At 21.6% G+C, this 19,162-nt stretch overlaps 6 protein-coding genes and 1 long non-coding RNA gene across 9 annotated transcripts; 5 read left to right on the forward strand and 2 right to left on the reverse strand.

Annotated features, from left to right (window-relative positions):
- Positions 1 to 47: 47 nt before the first annotated feature.
- LOC122714387 lies at positions 48 to 1,127 on the forward strand. The gene is made up of 3 exons (XR_006346636.1): positions 48 to 104; positions 260 to 491; positions 934 to 1,127. It is a non-coding gene; the product is annotated as an uncharacterized LOC122714387 (long non-coding RNA).
- Positions 1,128 to 1,617: 490 nt separating this feature from the next.
- LOC122714357 (partner of Y14 and mago) lies at positions 1,618 to 3,066 on the forward strand. Its single transcript, XM_043935626.1, has 3 exons — positions 1,618 to 1,763; positions 2,042 to 2,138; positions 2,215 to 3,066. The coding sequence occupies exons 1-3, from the start codon at positions 1,733 to 1,735 to the stop codon at positions 2,738 to 2,740; spliced, it is 654 nt and encodes a 217-aa protein (XP_043791561.1). The 5' UTR covers positions 1,618 to 1,732; the 3' UTR covers positions 2,741 to 3,066.
- A 167-nt stretch (positions 3,067 to 3,233) lies between these two features.
- On the forward strand, positions 3,234 to 4,448 carry LOC122714356 (GATA zinc finger domain-containing protein 1). Its single transcript, XM_043935625.1, has 3 exons — positions 3,234 to 3,720; positions 3,796 to 3,998; positions 4,158 to 4,448. The coding sequence occupies exons 1-3, from the start codon at positions 3,445 to 3,447 to the stop codon at positions 4,369 to 4,371; spliced, it is 693 nt and encodes a 230-aa protein (XP_043791560.1). The 5' UTR covers positions 3,234 to 3,444; the 3' UTR covers positions 4,372 to 4,448.
- A 280-nt stretch (positions 4,449 to 4,728) lies between these two features.
- On the reverse strand, positions 4,729 to 6,481 carry LOC122714350 (AP-3 complex subunit sigma-2). Its single transcript, XM_043935613.1, has 3 exons — positions 6,413 to 6,481; positions 5,955 to 6,338; positions 4,729 to 5,151 (listed from the first exon to the last, which is right to left on the reverse strand). Exons 1-3 carry the CDS (start codon positions 6,479 to 6,481, stop codon positions 5,029 to 5,031), a joined length of 576 nt encoding a protein of 191 aa, XP_043791548.1. The 3' UTR covers positions 4,729 to 5,028.
- Positions 6,482 to 7,251: 770 nt separating this feature from the next.
- On the forward strand, positions 7,252 to 10,137 carry LOC122714353 (beta-1,3-galactosyltransferase 1-like). 2 transcript variants are annotated; one of them, XM_043935620.1, is made up of 5 exons: positions 7,252 to 7,572; positions 8,137 to 8,374; positions 8,895 to 9,160; positions 9,276 to 9,550; positions 9,655 to 10,137. In XM_043935620.1, the coding sequence occupies exons 2-5, from the start codon at positions 8,137 to 8,139 to the stop codon at positions 10,034 to 10,036; spliced, it is 1,161 nt and encodes a 386-aa protein (XP_043791555.1). In that variant the 5' UTR covers positions 7,252 to 7,572; the 3' UTR covers positions 10,037 to 10,137. The 2 variants fall into 2 exon arrangements, with proteins under 2 accessions (XP_043791555.1, XP_043791556.1); XM_043935621.1 differs by having other exon boundaries at positions 8,137 to 8,317.
- Positions 10,138 to 12,596: 2,459 nt separating this feature from the next.
- Positions 12,597 to 14,514, reverse strand: LOC122714302 (G patch domain-containing protein 4). The gene is made up of 2 exons (XM_043935524.1): positions 14,307 to 14,514; positions 12,597 to 14,059 (listed from the first exon to the last, which is right to left on the reverse strand). The coding sequence occupies exons 1-2, from the start codon at positions 14,353 to 14,355 to the stop codon at positions 12,597 to 12,599; spliced, it is 1,512 nt and encodes a 503-aa protein (XP_043791459.1). The 5' UTR covers positions 14,356 to 14,514.
- Positions 14,515 to 14,954: 440 nt separating this feature from the next.
- Positions 14,955 to 18,113, forward strand: LOC122714301 (peroxisomal targeting signal 1 receptor). Of its 2 annotated transcripts, XM_043935523.1 has the most exons (9): positions 14,955 to 15,257; positions 15,593 to 15,771; positions 15,882 to 15,964; positions 16,049 to 16,493; positions 16,577 to 17,114; positions 17,187 to 17,355; positions 17,435 to 17,592; positions 17,655 to 17,822; positions 17,897 to 18,113. In XM_043935523.1, exons 2-9 carry the CDS (start codon positions 15,699 to 15,701, stop codon positions 17,934 to 17,936), a joined length of 1,674 nt encoding a protein of 557 aa, XP_043791458.1. In that variant the 5' UTR covers positions 14,955 to 15,257; positions 15,593 to 15,698; the 3' UTR covers positions 17,937 to 18,113. The 2 variants fall into 2 exon arrangements, with proteins under 2 accessions (XP_043791458.1, XP_043791457.1); XM_043935522.1 differs by having other exon boundaries at positions 15,593 to 15,964.
- Positions 18,114 to 19,162: the final 1,049 nt, after the last annotated feature.

Consider the following 19,162-nt stretch of genomic DNA (forward strand, 5'->3'; position numbering starts at 1 on the left):
TGATGCGAAACTAAGAAAAAGGAAAGCAAATAATACAAGAAAGATAAAAAATAGAATACGAAAGTGACTGTCAGCGCCATCTCTTGAGTGTCAAAGATATCTACGTAAGAATATTATTAAAAATTTATTATTTTTATTTATTATTTATCAATTTATTATTTATTATTTTATTCTACATTATAAAAGATATATATTGAAAAAATAATATCTCCATTTTTTTTATATTAAATATTAAGATATATTATAATTTTTTAAAAAGGAAATGATAAAAATGCTGTTTAATTAACATCCTATTGACTGTGATCATAAAATGTAGACAAAGAGAGCAAATAGTGAAAAAAACACAGAAATAGAGTAAAAATGAGGTACTCAGCGCCATCTCTAAATTGATGCGAAACTAAAAAAAAGGAAAGCAAATAATACAAGAAAGATAAAAAATAGAATACGAAAGTGACTGTCAGCGCCATCTCTTTAGTGTCAAAGATATCAACGTAAGGATATTATTAAGAATTTATTATTTTTATTTATTATTTATCAATTTATTATTTATTATTTATTAATTTATTATTTTATTCTATATTGTAAAAGATATATATTGAAAAAATATCTTCATTTTTTTTTTATATTAAATATTAAGATAACATAGAGATAGAGTAAAAATGAGGTACTCAGCGCCATCTCTGAAGTGATGCGAAACTAAGAAAAAGGAAAGCAAATAATACAAGAAAGATAAAAAATAGAATACGAAAGTGACTGTCAACGCCATCTCTTGAGTGTCAAAGATATCTACATAAGAATATTATTAAGAATTTATTATTTTTATTTATTATTTATCAATTTATTATTTATTATTTATTAATTTATTATTTTATTCTATATTGTAAAAGATATATATTGAAAAAATAATATCTTCATTTTTTTTTTATATTAAAGATTAAGATAACACAGAGATAGAGTAAAAATAAGATACCCAGCGCCATCTCTGAAGTGATGCGAAACTAAGAAAAAGGAAAGCAAATAGTACGAGAAAGATAAAAAATAGAATACGAATGTGACTGTCAGCGCCATCTCTTGAGTGTCAAAGATATCTACGTAAGGATTTATATGCAAGATAAAGTAAAATTATAAACAAGAAGCAGAATAAAAATGATATCTTACAGAATTTTGTATTTGTATCAAAAAACATATGAGTTACTATGTGTAAATAACATATTGATTTAGCAATTGTTTTTAATATTACAATCATTTTTTTATATCAAACCAATAATCGCTTGTGACAAAAAATGATAACAAAATGCTGTGATACAAAAAAACATTACACGTTTATTCTATATATCTGTGATATATATAGGATTTTAATCTTAACTGAATACTATATCGATAATATTGAAAACTATTAAATGTTAACGGATTTATTAAGAAATGCTCTCATAATCTAATTGCTTTTTTTTAAAATTAATATTAAAAGAAATTCCGTTTATTTTCAATAAATATTGCATATCAAAATGATCATAATTATTAGAAATAAAATTTATCTTAAAGATATTATTAAAATAACTACACAGTAGCGACATCTTACGTGTATGGAATTGTACACATATTATTATTTTCAAGACTCAGAGTATTTCTGAAGGGTTGAGGTCCTCACGATCGCAAAATGGCACGCGGATAGTAAGAATTATCAAGAAATATAATAAAAAATATACACGGCGAACGATCGTACTGAATAACGATGGCGTCGGCTTACATTAAAGATGAACAAGGTGATAAATTTCATTTTATTTAATTATTTAATTTATTTTAACTATTGAATTATTTATAACCTGTAAATGTATTTATAACATGTAAACAACCTCCATTTCACGATAGTTAAGTTAAGTTCTAATATTTACCTATCTTCAAATTTTTAATAAATATTAAAAATTACAATAAGAAACACATGATATCTTGAATAAAATCTAATGCAAATAATATAATAAATATATTTAAAAGATATATTTATGTTCATTCATAAAATTAATTATTATAAATTTTTTCATAGGTGGGACATTTATTCCTGCCAGTCAACGTCCAGATGGTACATGGCGTAAACCACGTCGTGTCAAAGATGGTTATATACCACAAGAGGAAGTTCCACTGTATGTATTTATAAAAATATATTAAATTTTTCTTTTTGATATCATATATCATTTATCATATATCATTTCCTTTCAGATATGAAAGCAAAGGTAAACAGATAAAAAATAAACCTATATATCCAATAGGTGCAAGTCCAGAATTTATAGCAGAGCATAAAGCTAAACAGGAAGCATTACTAGCAGCAAAATCTAAAACTATTCCTGGTGCTTCAGTTAAAACAGAAGTAAAAAAGAAAAAGAAAAAAAATAAAAACAAAACAACAGAACGTATAACGGAAGAATTAGCTAAAACTACTCTTTCAGAATCAGATCAAAAGAAAGAATTATCATCACATAATAGTAAATTACAAACCAATATAAAAACAATATCTAATAATCAAACATCAGTTCCCAAATCAAATATCCCAACACAATCTGAAATTTCAATACCAGATCCACAAAAAAGGTTGAAAAATTTAAGAAAAAAAATTAGAGAAATTGTAACATTGGAAGAAAAGATAAAAAATGGTTTGTTAAAAAATCCTGAGAAAGAAATACTTGATAAATTAGCAAGAAAAGCTGAAATTTCAAAAGAAATAAAACGATTAGAAGCAAGTCAATAGAAAGAAGAAGTTGAAAAAAATATATTTACTTATTCTAATGAACTATCACTTTATAGTTGTACCTAAGCAAATGTGTGTTTTTCAAATTTTTAAAAATTTTAATATGATCTTATGTAATATCACTTTCTCATCCTCTTTATACAGTAAATGTATAGCAATATAAAAATGTACATTTATATACAGAAGATAAAAATTAAATACTAATGAATTTAGTATGCTATAACATCACTATGTGAAAGACCAATCAGATTTTAATAAAAATTGTTTTTGCATATTATATGTTGTTATTTATATAATAAAAAATACTCTATGTAATATTATATATATTCACATTTCTTTAATTTTTACGTCACGTATGATAAATTTCTTTGAATATAAATTTCACTGAAGTACTAGGGATTTTATATGCTGGACATACTGACTAGCTTTATTTTCTCAATAGTTGCTAAAATTCTTATATTACAATATTCTATGTTTACAAATACTCTACAAAATTCTACTTACTTTTAGAATATTATACGTGAAAAATGTGAAACATTTGTAAATATTTCAATAATTTTCGTTTTTTGTTACATTTTCAGTCAAGTCCTTGTATTTTTTAAAATGAAGATTATTGATAATTGAATATACAAATTAAAAAGAACATTTCATGATTGACTATAGCTGATTGTAATAATTAATAACGTCAAATTAGTTGATATTCGATGCCTCTCGGCAGTAAACCTGAATGTGTCAAGTGTGGGACTCGAGAGACCCCGCTTTGGCATTCAACCGAAGCCGGTAACCTTTGCAATGATTGCCTAGAAGAAGAAAGAATTTCCGAAGCAAATTCAAATGTAAAAAATGAAGATGAAGATAAAGGAGGATCATTAAAACCTACTAGAAGAAGCACGAGAATTACAAGATATTGTAATTCTAAATCAATTCCACATAAAATTATACCGAAGGGTAAAGGAAGAAGAAATTTATTCAAAAAAACTGTATGTTTTTAAATTTGTTAACAATTTCAAAGAAAAGAACATTTTATATTATTTTCTTTTTATTTTTCAATTTAGCCAGTTAAAGCGCCAACAGCTACAGCAACCCCTGTTACAAGTAATTATGTATTTTATAGAGGCACTTATTTTCAAGTAGGTGATATAGTTTCTATGCAAGATATTGATGGAGGAATTTATTATGCACAAATTCGTGGTTTACTCACAGACCAATATTGTGAAAAAAGTGCTGCTGTTACTTGGCTTTTACCTACTAGTGCAAGGTAGATTATTATAGATTATTGAAACATATGATTAAATTGTTAATATTAAAATATCGTAATATTAATATTGTTAATATTGTTAATATTATAATATTGTTAATATTAAAATAAATTGTTAATATTAAAATAAATAATAAAATTATTATATTTTATATATAGTCCACCACCTGATGAAGGATTTAGTCCTGAAACATATATTATAGGACCAGAAGAAGATCTTCCACGTAAATTGGAATGTATGGAATTTGTAATGCATGCTCCATCAGATTATTACAAATTAAAAAATACATCATATCCACCACCACTTACAGAAAGAGGTACTGGATATATATGGACTACACTTAGAAATGAAATTGTTACATCTAAAAAGTAAATTTTTGTTTTTTAATTTATTATGGAACTTTTTATATTAATATATATATTGATTGATTGCTTATATGTATAAGAATTTGGTGTTGAAATATAAAACAATAATTAATGTAAATATATATAACTAATAATTTTTAAGAAATGAATGTTTGTCATGAATAATTGTAATATTTATTATATCATTTTGTTTCATACAATATAATTTTATTATTATTATTAATAAATGGAAGTAAATTACTATTAAATACAAATAAATTAATACTAAATATACTATTAAAAAATAATAGTAGAAATGCAACTTCTTTAATGAAATTATAAATAATAATATAACTTTTGTAATTAATAAAATATATTTTTTAGATTTATAAATTTTTTACCTTTTTTCTTTTATATATTGAACATAATACTTCCAATAATTCAAATTTTTAATTTTAAAGTCAGAGATAAATAACTTTCTTAAATTATATAGTACAAATCCTCTTCTTTGAAAATCTTCATTGATTAATTCTGTTGAGATGAAATATCATGAAGAATAATTTGTGGATAATATTGATGCATTTTTGTTTGCTTGAAGGAAAAGGAAAAAAACCCTTGTAGTATTATTTTCATTTGGAATTATAGTTGAAACCAGTCAGCTTGGAGCCAACGAAGTAACGGCTGGTCAGAATTTAAGATCTTTTATAGCTTGTGGTAAATCAGGTAACTTCATATCCTTTATCTGTTGTGGTATGTTCATATTCTTGACAGCAGAAACAGCACGCGCCGGCGCTGCTGTGATTCCTGCCTGCACATACCATGGATGGAAAAAATGGAAAATGGAAAATATAAAGGGCATTTGAATTTAAATTGATTAATAAGAGTAAATACAAATAAATAACTACGCAATACATATTTTATTCTTAGAGCATAGCGACGTATACATTTGCATTAAGGCACTGTTATCGAGCAAACATTTACAAACGATTTAGCACCATGCGTGTTATGAATATTTATTTTGTAAAGCTTTATGTTTCGAAAGATTTGTTTCGAAATTCTTGGTGAAAAAAAAGAAATCAGATAAATTACATAAAGGAATGAATGCGTATAAAATGATTTGATTTTTTTTTTACTGCCGATTTACTTAGGGAGGGGGCCCCAGAAGGACAAACGGACGAGGTGAGCAAGATCGTCCTGATTTGTAAGTTCCCTAAAATTCATGTTAGGTCAATCAGTCCTACCACCATATGAAATAGCTCTACAAAACATTCCAATGCATGCACAGCTAATGAAAAAACTGCAATAGGCTGTTAACACCTTCAAGCCCAGAAAACTTCTTAATATTTAATGCCTTTTTATATGAGTTTGTTTTATTACTTCAAAATTTAAAGAAAATAAAGATAAAATAGACTCAAAATTTAAGGGATGTTTACATAAATTAGTTAATTAAAACTATGATTTGGTAATTTAACCACAGTGCATTGCTATATTATGTACAAAATTTGTTATCTTTAATATCTATGAATTATATAAATAAAGCTATAAACATAATATAAACATACAACATATATATCAATATTTCTTAAATGCAAATTATAAAATATCACTTACCTCTTGTTTTTCCAATTTATTTTGATCTTCAATTCTTGTAAGTATTTCAGTCATATTAGTTTCCAAAACCATTCCTCCCATCACTAATTCATTAAGTATATAATGAACTTTATCTACATGAAAAATAAGATCAAGTTCACATACATTTTCAAAACATTTATCCAATGTTTCAACAAAAACTTGTATTAAATCCAAAATTCCCAACTCTGATTCTGAACTATCAACACAAAATACAAAATATAACGTAGCATAATGTCGGTAGATCAATTTATAATCAGATCCACCAATTAAACTTCCACCTTCTAAAAAATTACAAACATTATCATCTCTCTTTGAAACTAGTTGAAATGTTTCCTTTATTATCTGTTGCTGCATATCCTCATTCTGAAAAAAAAGAAAATTTATTCAATTATATATTAGATTAAATAATAATAAAATTTAATTATTATTATACTTACAAAATATTGATAAAATTTAGAAAGTCTAGGCTTTCCATGATTATTAAATACTAATATAGCCTTAATCATGATTGATAATTAATTAATAAATTAAAGACTTTTATAATAGAATTTTATAATAAAAAGAAAGATAAATGTTCATTTACAAAGATTAGTCAGAAAAAAATTTTCTTTTTAACATTATCAAAGAAATTCATAGTAATAATAACATTTAAGATTAACATTTAATTATAAGATTAAAGCAAATAAATATTTCATTTTACAGCTATCTATATTTATACATTTTTTTTTTTTATTTTTTTTAACCTTTTTATTATTATTATAAACAATGTGATGTTATACTAATAATTAACATCAATAATAATATTATATATAAAATTAATTAAGAAAATAACTTAAAAATCATAGTAATTAAATCCAATATGTAACAAATGAATTATTTATAATAATTTTTTATAAGAATTTCAGTTAGAAAATCAACAAATTCATGAAACGAATACGAAACATGGATATTAAAACACTACAACCATCTAACGTGAACAAATAGAACTAATCATCAAGTAATAAAATTAAAAAATTTAATTTTCAATCTAAATTTTTTGACTGTTCAAATTTAAACTTAAATTCAAAGAAATAATTTGAAACCAATTTTGTCAAAATATTTCTTCTTATACGTGCTTAATTAAAATTATACAAATTTTTAATATTATATTATTATTTATAACAATTATTATTAATGTTACACTTAGTTTTATTTTATATTAAAATGACAATTTTAATAAATTTTAATTTTGATAGTAAAGTAATAGAAGGGCTTTAGTATTCTCTGAAATATGTGATAAAAAAATGTATCGAGTGACAGATCTATTTTATATTTTATATGTGCTATTATAAACGAAATATTTTATTTGTTATCTAATAAACAATGAAATTCAAGTAATTAACACTAGATGGAACTATTCATGTAAGATCTGATAAACCATTTTGATTTCTGTATTCTCGAAAGCACGAAAATCTGAATTTTTCTATTTTTATAGTATCTACTTTAATGTGTCATTAGATTTCTGCGTTATGTTTCGATAAATCGTAAGTGCAATCTTACGAAAAAAGTAAATGGAGTATTATCAAATGCAGCGTAACATTATCATTGCATTTCAAAGGTAAGATTGTTTACAATATATTTAATTTACAATCTACTTATTTAACTTTAATTTTAATTTTTATTTTTGTATCAACTAAAATTTATTAGAATTCAAAAAGATAAATAAATTTTATATTATTCATTATAATATATTATATTTATTATATTAATATTTCTTGTCAAATTTATGTTTACTTGATATACTTAAATATAATTGAACTGTCATTTCTTATAAATATTATAAAATTTATATATTTATATATTTCTTATTAAAAACAAATTATTGATAATTTTATTGAAATTCTAAAAATCTTGATCTTTGCATTTCAGAATTTTTTTTTGTATTTAAAATTATAATGTTTGAATTATATCCATTCATTTCTAGAATAAACATTTATTTCATTTAATAATATCATCATAAAATATATTATATATTAAAAAAATAATTAATATGATTTTATTAAATAATACATTTTTAATAAAATTTTTAATAAAAAAAATTCTCTATCATTATAGTTAGAAAATGAAAAAATAATTTTATTAAAAAATGAATATTATTAAAAAATGAATTATGTGTTCTTAGATGGACAAATTGCAATTATTGCCATTGGAATTGCCATCAACCACCAATATAAATAATGGAACAGTGAAAGGAAAAATATCATTTGTTCGAAGATTAGCAATGGGATTTGTGATTCTGGCTACATTAGGTTTATTATATGTACCAGCATATCATTCTGCCCAAGGTCCACTTTTAGGCTTAGGTGAGACTCCATCTCCTGCAAAGCATATTGGTGTTTCACATTTGGTAGCTTCAGTAGGTATGCATTCACTAACATTGCTAGAGAGTTTTATTATATTATAAACTAACAAAACTAATGATATATATAAGCTTGCTTTCACTATTCTTCTTCTAATTTAATCAAATTTAAATTTTAACTTTTTGGATTGTATTAATATAAATTTAAAAAAAAATATAAGGATTACATAAATAGATATAGTTAATATTTACTATATTAAATATTAAATCTTTAATAACTGAAGGAAAAAACAAATATTATAATAACAGATATAGAATGGATATTTATTTAATTGTATTTATAGAAATTTATATTAAAATAGAAATAAAAAATAAATTTATATAGTAAAAAAAGTATTAGTTATATAATTTTCCTTTTTCTATTTTATTTTAGAATGCTTAAGTGATGCTAAAGTAAAATAATTATTTAATTTTATTAAATAATGGCATGCATAAAATCAGATGTTAAAGGACAAAATTTTATGAATTCAATTTTCTCTAAAAATTTAAAATAAAATATTTTTTAAATAAATAATTTACAGCACAGTTGCCAGGTTGGACATATAATACTTCAAGAGATCTTTCTGTATATATTCATCCAGAAAATACAACTGCAGTTTTAAATCCTATTGGTATATGTTCTCCATCACCATATCTTTTTATAATTATTTGTTCAGCTGTTACAAATATCAAAGCACGAACAGCTATAAGAAATACATGGGCTAATAAAAATAATTTAGATAATATATATAATTCATTTGTGAAAATAGCATTTCTTTTGGGTCAAAGTGACAATGATACACTTAATGTATGTATCTATTTGTTAAAAAAATATTAATAATAAATATTAATGAATATTAATAAATATTAATAAAAATATATTAATAAATATTATCTGAATAAAATATTAAGTTATATTGCAGAATATAATAGCTGAAGAAAGTCACCAATATAATGATATTATTCAAGAAAAATTTTATGACACATATAACAATCTTACATTGAAATCTGTAATGATGTTAAAATGGATAACATCAAATTGTGGTCAAGCAAAATATCTGATGAAAACAGATGATGATATGTTTGTGAATATACCTACTTTAATGAAAACCTTACAATCAAGATCACAAACTACTGATATATTATTAGGTTCTCTCATTTGTAATGCCAAACCTATTTTAGATCCAAATAATAAATGGTAAATAATATATATTATATCATATCATATTATATCATAATATATTTATATTATATATATAATGTAAAATAAGTCTATATATAATCTAAATATGTGTTAATTAGGTACACACCAAAATATATGTATTCAGAGAGAATATACCCTAATTATTTATCTGGTACAGGATATGTAATGAGTTTAGATGTGGCATTTAAATTATATCATGCAGCATTAATAACACCATTACTTCACTTGGAAGATGTTTACATTACTGGTCTTTGTGCAAAATATGCAAAAGTGCGACCTGTAAATCATCCTGGATTTAGTTATGTTCCACGTAAACTGGATCCTTGTGTATTAAGAAATGCTATTACAGCACACAAAGTGAATGTGTCTAGTATGTATATAATATGGAACAAATTGAATGATACAAATCTCTCTTGTAGCAATCACACTCATATTGATAAAAAATCAGTTACATTAAGTAGAAATAGTAGAAATATTTGATATTACATAATAAAGAGAACTATTAACAAATGTGTTTAAATTAATTAAAGTTTTTTAAGCATTAAATATGTTATTTATTATTGATTTAATTACTTGTTATATCAGAATAATATTAATAAGTAAATTAATGAATATTCTCTTATGAAAATGATGAAACAAACTTATACTAAATTTATTCATGAGATTTTTGTTTTTAAAATATGACAAGAAAGATTTGTAATTAATATTTGAATAAAATTCTACAGATTATTTTTCCATTTAAAAAGCAATAGTTTTTAAGGGAATCTGTCAATTAGACTTATTCTACGAGTTCATTTTCTTATTTATTTATAAAAATCTTCATAATGAAATATAAAATATCCGTTTGATTTTTAATTTAATATCTAAATTATGAAACATTTATTTTATTTATTTTATTATCAAATATCATATATCAATTGCTTCCATTTGATCAAAAAATTGTTGTTTAACAAATTTTAAAAAAAATATTTTATTTATTATTTAAATTTGATAAAAAAAGATTAATATTGAGTAGTAATAATAATTTAAATACATCAAATATGTTTATATGATAAATTAATCAGGTGTTTTTGACACCTTTTTGCTTCCTTTAAAATCACATTAATTTTAATATATATATTTAATATTTAATTCTAATTAAAAACTTATTACATTCAATATTGATATTATGATATTAAATATTTGTGATTAATTATATATTTATATTTTATGTCAAAATATAGCACTTTATAAATATTTTAACATTTTAACATTCTATGTTAATGTAAAATATTTTATAAAAATAATTATTATGATAAATCTTATAAAAACAATTCAGATCTTTAAATGATAATATTTATCTTACTAAATATATTATAATTAATTAAATATAACGAATCGTAAAAAAAATATATAATATATTATAAGTGTATTAAATTACACTTATTGCCTAATGAAAAGAAATTTTTTTGAAATAATGACTTCTTGATATTTCTAAAAAAATTATAAAAATATATATATATATTTTTTACTATTTGTATTTATATATCACCAGTTGTTCTTAATAATTATTTCTTTAATAAAAGTTTATTTCGTTTAAAATTTATAAATTTAAAATTATATTATTATTTTATATTATTTTTTAATTATAATATTTTTTCATATTCAAATATTATAATAATTTTTAAGAACTATGTTGTAATTTCAATTTTAAAACTTTTTTGTTATTTATTAATAACAAAATATATGCTTATAATGCAATAATTATCAATTAATTGATATTATAGATCTCAAAATCTCAGTAACTCAGTAATCTCAGTTGATTTCAATTATTAAAAGTAACAAATTCATCCATCCAATTTTAAATACATGTATTGTGCGTAAAATACAACATTGTTAAAATCGTATTATGATATTTATTTTAATATCAGCGATATATATTTAGCTATCATGAATTTGTGATGTAGCTTATTATAAGTTGAGAATATATGAAATTTTGTAAAAATTTGTTAGAACGTATCAATTAATGATATTTATAATATCATTATTAATAATATTATTAATATTTTATATTATATATTATAATATTATATATTAATAATAACGATAATCATGTTTCTTGTATTCTAATTAATCGAATTGATTACCATTTTATATGATACTTAAATAATTATATATATAAGAAGAAACTACATTTCTTGTTAATTCTAGTGCAAATAATTAATGCACCAATGTTAAATTAATTATTAGCTCCAGGTCAATACAAATTCATATTTATGAAGCTTATTGAGTGAGATTTGTTCACTAAAAGCAAAATGAAGATTATTAACAACTTTACTGGAGTATTCTAGTGGCCTTAGAAAATCTTATTTTATTTTATATATATATTGTCTTCGAAAAATTGAACTTCGAAGTTCTATATCATGTTATGAAATTTGGTGCTACATAGTAATTAATCATATCACCGGATATACTTTTGTACAGGTCATTATTTGATTTATAGAAACTAAGTTTTATACATGAAAAAATGTTTTTCTTAAATAAAATCAATAAATTTAAATAAGAAATTCTTGTTTATTATTTTTTTTTTTTTTTTTGAATGAGCTGTACATAAGTGCATACGGTTTTAATAAATTTAATGATATATTTATCTCTACAAATTCATATATATATAAAACTGATTTGTTACGCGCGTCTATTGAATTATAAAAAATAAATTGTGTCTATAAATAAATTGTATAATAAAAGAAAATTATTAATGAAAAAATATTTTTTCTTTTTTTTTTCCTAAATTTTTCTTTTTTGTAAAAAAAAATAAATCATTAGTAAATGTTGTAAATAATATTTCATAAAATTTTAATTAATAACAACATATTTACAAAAATATTATTCATATATTTAAAAAATAAATACACAGTAGATATTTTATATCTATTACAAGCTAATTATATTCTATATAAATATTTATATACAACTATGTTATTATAAATGATTTTATAAATATTTAATTGCAATAATTTTTTTATTAGAAATTTTTTTATTGTTAATAATGTTACTTTTTTCATTTTTCTTTTTTTTTTTTTTTCTTTTTCAAAGGCTCAGTTCTATCCATTATAATATTATTATCCATTATTTTGTCTGGAATTATTTGATTTTTATTTTTAATATTTTTTTCAGTTGATTCTTCAGTATTAAAATGAACAGCTCTTAAACTTTCTGTTAACTTATCTAATTTAATTTTTACTTTTCTACGTAATTTTGCTTGTTTCTTTTTTGCTATTCTAATATTTAAATGTTTCACTTTTTTTCTAAAATATGTATCTGAAAAATCTGAAAAGTTATCAATATTCATTGATGAATTTATTTCATGTTTTAAAGGTATTTCATTACAAGAAAGTTCTGTTTGAAATTTACACTCTAAAGATTTGATATCTTCATTTTTAATTAACTGCAAATCTGAATCAATTTTATGTGATCTTTTAAATTTTTTTGCTTGAGAACCATTCAATTCATCATCTTCCCATGTATTAATAATATTTTTACATTGAATATCTTGATTTTTTTTCTTTAATTTCTTATCTTTTTTCTTTTTTTTTTTATGATTATTTATTTGTTTTTGAACATTTTTTTTATTTATTTCATCTCTTGAGCTTTGTTCCACAAAAATTGATGAATATTTTTGGCAATTATCTATTTCTTCAGATTCATTATCTTTAACATCATAAGACATTAAAATTTTTTTTTCTTTTTTTCTTTTTCTTTTTCTACTTTTTTCTTTTTTTTCCTCTTTTGATTCATCTTTTATTATACCATGTATATTTTTTTCATCACTATCACTTACATTACATAAAATATTTAATTGATGACTCAAATCATTTATACGTCTTCTATTCTTTCTTTCAGTAGTTTTACATTTTTTAGGAACTAATATAGTTTCGGATGTTATTGGTAATATTATATTTTCATCATTAATCTTTTCATATTCATTATTTTGAAACATATTATTACTGCTTTGTAATTTTGTTGAAATATTCATATATGAATTTGAGTTTAATAAATATTTATCTTGTTGAGCTATTCTTTTCAATTTTCCATTTAATGTTAATCCATGTCTAGCTCCTTTATGGGCAGTTCTACCATTACATATTTTAAATAATTCTTCATCTGTTAAAGAAGCATGATTAATATTTTCTTCAATATTTTGTTTTTCACATATATTAGAATTATTTTCTATTATTAAATTGCCATTAAATAATGTAGAAGTTTTAAGAAAATTTTCATATTTAAATTCTTTTTTATTAATATCTTCTTTAAGAAAATTATCGGTTGTATTTTCTTTTGGAACAAATATAGAAACTCCATGTGTTTGTGATTGAACTGTGATACTATTAGCTGCTTTATTAAAAGCATTCTCCCACCAATTATTATTATCTTCATTTTTGTGTCCTATTCCTGTTGTATTAAATTTTAATTTTGGTTTCAATGCTTCTGTAATGCCATTTTCATGTTTCCCTAAACCTTTACCTATATCAATAAAATGTAAAATAAGATCTTTTAAATATATTTTATAAGATTGTTTTAATTTAATTATATAAATATATATATATATATTTTTTAGATTGCATAAATTTATTTAAATACATTAATTTAATAATAAATATTAAAATATAATATTAAAATATAATATAAAAATATATTTTAAGAATGTAATATAAATAAATCAAGTTATAAATAATTTTATTATATAACGATATTATTTCTAAAATCATACCTTCCTTCCACCCATACTTCATAAGCTGAGACTTTGCAAAATCATTCATATTTAAACTTTTGTTATTATAATTGTATATAAAAAAAATTTAATTTAGCAATCTATAAATACATCACAATTTATGAACGATACACGTTTTCGTTAACTATAAGTATATAACATTACTAGTAATAAAAACTATATTATTTTTTATACATTATACACATTGAAATTTTCGTAATACTCGTATGATGGCGTTATAATACAATAGTGCATTATCATATAATTCATAAGAATTTTGTCCAATTTTAATATTTAAAATTGTCTTTTTTAATATATTTCATCTTATCATCTTAGAATAAATTATTTACTACTAATTTGAAATTTTTTTGTCTATCTTAAAAAAATCTTTTTATGTTCTATATATATATATATATATATATATTGTATATATATATATTATATATATTTTGTCAATGAAAAAACTGTAAATATATAAATACATTAAATATGAAATGATTATTATTTTTAAAAAATGTAATCAATTATATAATATTATATACATATATATACATATATATATTTAATGTACAAAGTTTTTATTTAATACTAAAATAAAGTATATCAAAAATATATATTATTAATGTGTATATATACATACATACGTTATAGTTATTATAAAAAGGATGTTCAAACCTTCAGAAAATTTAGCTACTTATCTATGATTTGACGTTCATTAGCCAACAATAAAAAATAGTTTTATAATATGTATTTTGTCTTAACATTAAATTTTTTATATTCGCTATGATAATTTTGCGTGTCCCACCATTATACAGCGAAATTTATTCGAAGCAAAGTACTGATATTATTCGATGGCAAGGAAATAAACAGTTTTAAACTGTGCACTTGATGAAATACATTTAATATTAACAGTGTAATCAGAATATTCAAATATATTAAGAAAAAGACAAGGTTTGTGAATTTTATACTTTCATGAATATTTGTCATATTTTACGAAATTTAATGTTTTTTTTTTTATCCAATATCATTGAAATAAAATATTGTAATTTACATAAAATAAAGTTTTTATATAAACATTTTAATTATATATTTATTTATTTTTAACATTTAATATTTATATATAAGAAAAATAAAATTAAAATGAATATTTTACATTAATCAGTTAAATTAATTAAACTACGATAATTTTTTTCCGTTATATTGTAAATTTTTATCTTTATAAATATAATTTGTATATTATTATTATTATTATTCACATTTTTTAACATTATTATATATTATTTTAGATACATATTGATTTTAAAAAAACAATGGCATTACGTGAATTGGTAGAAGGTGACTGTGGAGGACCTAGCTCTTTAATTCATTTGACATCACATTTTGTACGTGATCATGGATTCAAAGACGAAGGAATACATCATCCTTTTGAACATGTGGAACCTTTTCAAGCTTCAGATTCAGATCAGTTAGTTAAACAATTTTTAGAAGAAAATCCTTCATGTCCTCAAACATTTAGAATGGATAATTTATTACAAGAAATGCGTGAAATTGATCAAAATATTCATCCACCTATAGCAGCACCTGGAGTTGCTCAAGAATTAACCAGTTTAGATACAGCTTGGGCAAATCAATATCTTGAATCAGGACGTCATTTTAATGTAATTCTTATTTTATTAGCATAATTTGTATATTAGCAGTTTTTTTTTATAAAATCAAATTTTTATTATTTTCATTTAATATAGGAACACCATGCTGATGATATTTGGCATCCTGAAGAAGAAAATAATTCAAATATTTTAAATAATCAAAAACATGAATTTGGATTAGGACCAAAATGGGCTGAAGAATATATAGAACATAGTATAGATGCTATACAAAGCAATATAAATATAGAAAATCCAATAGAAATAATAGAAAACAATGATAATCCCAATTTTGAATATTCAAAATTTATGAAATTTATGAAACAAGAAGGAGAAATCCCTATTGAAAACAATCAAGATTCACTGCCAAATTTTCATGATACAAGTAAAAAATGGATTGAACAGTATAAAAAAGATAATCAAAAATCTGAAGATACAATTTCTTCTATCAATCAAGAAAATGAAATGATAAATAAAGTAGAAGAAGAATTAGCTGTTGCTGGTAATTGGATAAATGAATTTCAAAAAGAAAATGTCTCTACAGGTTTGTAAATATTTTAATATTAATTTGATATCTATCAATTCCTAATCATATTAATAATCATTTTTATAAAAAATAAATTTTAGTGATAGAAAATTATGAATCTACATTTTTGAAACTTCAAAATGAATGGGATAAAATTTCATCTGAAGAATTATCTTCCAAGCATCCTTGGCTTTCAGAATATGATAAGTTTTATGATCCATTTAAAGAATATGAATTTCATGAAGAAAATCCTATGAAAAATTTATCTAATGCATTAAAAGAAGGTAAAAAAAGATTGGAAGCTGGAGATTTACCAAGTGCCATACTTTGCTTTGAAGCAGCAGTGCAACAAGATGAAAATAATTCAGAAGCTTGGCTACTTCTTGGTAAAACCCTAGCTGAAAATGAACAAGATCCATTAGCTATTTCTGCTTTAAAACGTTGTTTAAATTTGGATCCTTCAAATGGTTCTGCTCTTATGGCACTTGCAGTTTCATATACAAATGAATCTTATCAAAATCAAGCATGTATGACTCTTAAAGAATGGTTATTAAAAAATGAAAAATACAAGCATCTTTCAATACAAAAGATTAATAATGAGCAACACATAAAATCCAATATATCATCTATTTTGTTTGAGTAAGTAATAAATTTAATAATGCATATAATAAAATATTTTATTAATTTTAATATTCTATTTATTTTTTCTAGAGATGTTCATGAAGAAGTAAAAAATCTTTATATTCAAGCAGCACGAATGAATCCATGGAATGAAATAGATGCAGATGTACAATGTGGATTAGGAGTACTTTTTAATTTATCTAATGAATATGATAAAGCTAGCGATTGTTTTCAAGCGGCGTTGCAAGTGCGTCCTCATGTATGTATTAAATCAGTCTTTCTTATGATAGAAATTAATAATTAAATATATTATCAAAAGCATAATATATTTTTGAAAGGATTCTAGATTATGGAATAGATTAGGTGCAACTTTAGCTAATGGTCAAAAATCAGAAGAAGCTGTAACTGCATATCATCATGCTTTAAAATTATCACCTGGATTCATTAGAGCTCGTTACAATCTCGGAATTTCTTGCATTAATCTTGGTGCATTTAAGTAAGTAAAATTTTGTTTATATTATGAAATTATATATTTTGAAATTATTTATTTCTCTATAGAGAAGCAGGCGAACATCTTATAATTGCTTTAAACCAACAAGCTGCCGGTCGTGGAATTCAAGGCGAAAATTTTCCGCCGAAAACAATGTCGAATATTATTTGGTCAACATTAAGACTTGTTATTTCATTAATGCACAAATATCATTTAAATGAAGCTATAGAAAACAGGTAAAACTTAATATATATTTTTTAATAAAAATTACTAAATTTTGTTACATAAATAGTATTTTTGATTGTTTCAGAGATCTAACAAGGTTAAATAAGGAATTTGAAATTGTATAAAAATTTGTTGAACTCGTTTGTTAAAAAGTATAAATCCTTTTTAACTTAGTATTTAAGATATAAAATAAAATGATTAAAAATATTTTTCGTAGTTCAAAAATGTATATATAAACAAAAATTAAGATTATTATTAATGCTATTATATAACTTCTTTGTTATGATATGGGATTGACTTAAACATATTAAAAAAATTGTTTTGAAAAATATTATTTAATAAATATCAAAACATTATTTTGTCATATATCTTTTTTAATAGGTAAATAAGTTTTTACTATTTTATTTTATATAAATTAAAAGAGATATTATATATTATTAAATCATATATATTAATATGATAAAATTATTATACAATTAATAAATAAAAATTAAAAATAATTGAATCCTCAAGAAAAATATTAAATAATTCTAATTAATAATAATTCTAAAAATCAAATCATTTCTTTCTTTCTTCTTAAATAAATAAATATTTATAAAAATACAATTACAATAATTTAAGAACAATTAAAGAAAAAGTCTGTTATGAGTTAAAGTTATATATTATTTTTCTATTATAATTTATAAATATCATAGATCACTTCTAACATAATTACATTAGATTTACATATATATAACAAAGAGAAATTAGTCCTAAAGGCACATCAAAGTTACATATTTTGTAACATTTAAAAAGTGATGAAAATACATTATAGGATCAACAAATATAATAAAAAGTATCTTAATATTTAATTTCTTAAACACATGCCACCCCGCCCTTAGCGGTTAAAATATAAACAATTTTTAACAAATTCTTATAAATATTCAAACAGTAGTCAAAAATACAATGATCACTACTACAAAATTTCTTACTTCAATATATAAAGCAATCTATCATATTAAATATTATATATAACACTGTAAAATTTTAATATCTATATGCTTGATTTTGTATAAACTTTTCATAATTATGATTCAACTATTTCATTAGCTAAGGGAAAGATAACATACGTCCAGATATAATATAATATATCTATATAGAACATTTCAACAATTAATAATAGTGAATTAGTTTTATCTATAATATTTGTTTTTAGTTTTTGATAATTTGTTAATACAACTTTATCCATGAAAAATCTTGCATAATTAAAATTGTAATAAAAATCGAATATTTTAATTAATTGGATTAAGAAAAATATATAATTTCAAAAATATTATATAAATAATAAAAATATATTATAAAGTAAATTATA

Source organism: Apis laboriosa, unplaced genomic scaffold (assembly GCF_014066325.1).
Source record: "Apis laboriosa isolate Shangri-la unplaced genomic scaffold, ASM1406632v1 scaffold29_cov151, whole genome shotgun sequence".
Classification (NCBI taxonomy): Eukaryota; Metazoa; Arthropoda; class Insecta; order Hymenoptera; family Apidae; genus Apis; species Apis laboriosa.

Excerpts from the sequence above, each read along its gene's own strand:
- LOC122714302 (XM_043935524.1), bottom strand. The coding sequence starts at position 14,355 with ATGAATGATTTTGCAAAGTCTCAGCTTATGAAGTATGGGTGGAAGGAA. Across the intron at positions 14,060-14,306 it reads GAAGTATGGGTGGAAGGAAG|GTAAAGGTTTAGGGAAACAT; the intron begins GTATGATTTTAG and ends TTATTGATATAG.
- LOC122714350 (XM_043935613.1), bottom strand. The coding sequence starts at position 6,481 with ATGATTAAGGCTATATTAGTATTTAATAATCATGGAAAGCCTAGACTT. Across the intron at positions 6,339-6,412 it reads CTAAATTTTATCAATATTTT|AATGAGGATATGCAGCAACA; the intron begins GTAAGTATAATA and ends CTTTTTTTTCAG. Across the intron at positions 5,152-5,954 it reads ATAAATTGGAAAAACAAGAG|GCAGGAATCACAGCAGCGCC; the intron begins GTAAGTGATATT and ends TGGTATGTGCAG.
- LOC122714356 (XM_043935625.1), top strand. The coding sequence starts at position 3,445 with ATGCCTCTCGGCAGTAAACCTGAATGTGTCAAGTGTGGGACTCGAGAG. Across the intron at positions 3,721-3,795 it reads GAAATTTATTCAAAAAAACT|CCAGTTAAAGCGCCAACAGC; the intron begins GTATGTTTTTAA and ends TTTTCAATTTAG. Across the intron at positions 3,999-4,157 it reads CTTTTACCTACTAGTGCAAG|TCCACCACCTGATGAAGGAT; the intron begins GTAGATTATTAT and ends TTTTATATATAG.
- LOC122714353 (XM_043935620.1), top strand. The coding sequence starts at position 8,137 with ATGGACAAATTGCAATTATTGCCATTGGAATTGCCATCAACCACCAAT. Across the intron at positions 8,375-8,894 it reads ACATTTGGTAGCTTCAGTAG|CACAGTTGCCAGGTTGGACA; the intron begins GTATGCATTCAC and ends AATAATTTACAG. Across the intron at positions 9,551-9,654 it reads TTAGATCCAAATAATAAATG|GTACACACCAAAATATATGT; the intron begins GTAAATAATATA and ends TGTGTTAATTAG.
- LOC122714301 (XM_043935522.1), top strand. The coding sequence starts at position 15,617 with ATGGCATTACGTGAATTGGTAGAAGGTGACTGTGGAGGACCTAGCTCT. Across the intron at positions 17,115-17,186 it reads ATATCATCTATTTTGTTTGA|AGATGTTCATGAAGAAGTAA; the intron begins GTAAGTAATAAA and ends TATTTTTTCTAG. Across the intron at positions 17,356-17,434 it reads CGTTGCAAGTGCGTCCTCAT|GATTCTAGATTATGGAATAG; the intron begins GTATGTATTAAA and ends TATTTTTGAAAG.
- LOC122714357 (XM_043935626.1), top strand. The coding sequence starts at position 1,733 with ATGGCGTCGGCTTACATTAAAGATGAACAAG. Across the intron at positions 1,764-2,041 it reads TTACATTAAAGATGAACAAG|GTGGGACATTTATTCCTGCC; the intron begins GTGATAAATTTC and ends ATTTTTTCATAG. Across the intron at positions 2,139-2,214 it reads CCACAAGAGGAAGTTCCACT|ATATGAAAGCAAAGGTAAAC; the intron begins GTATGTATTTAT and ends ATTTCCTTTCAG.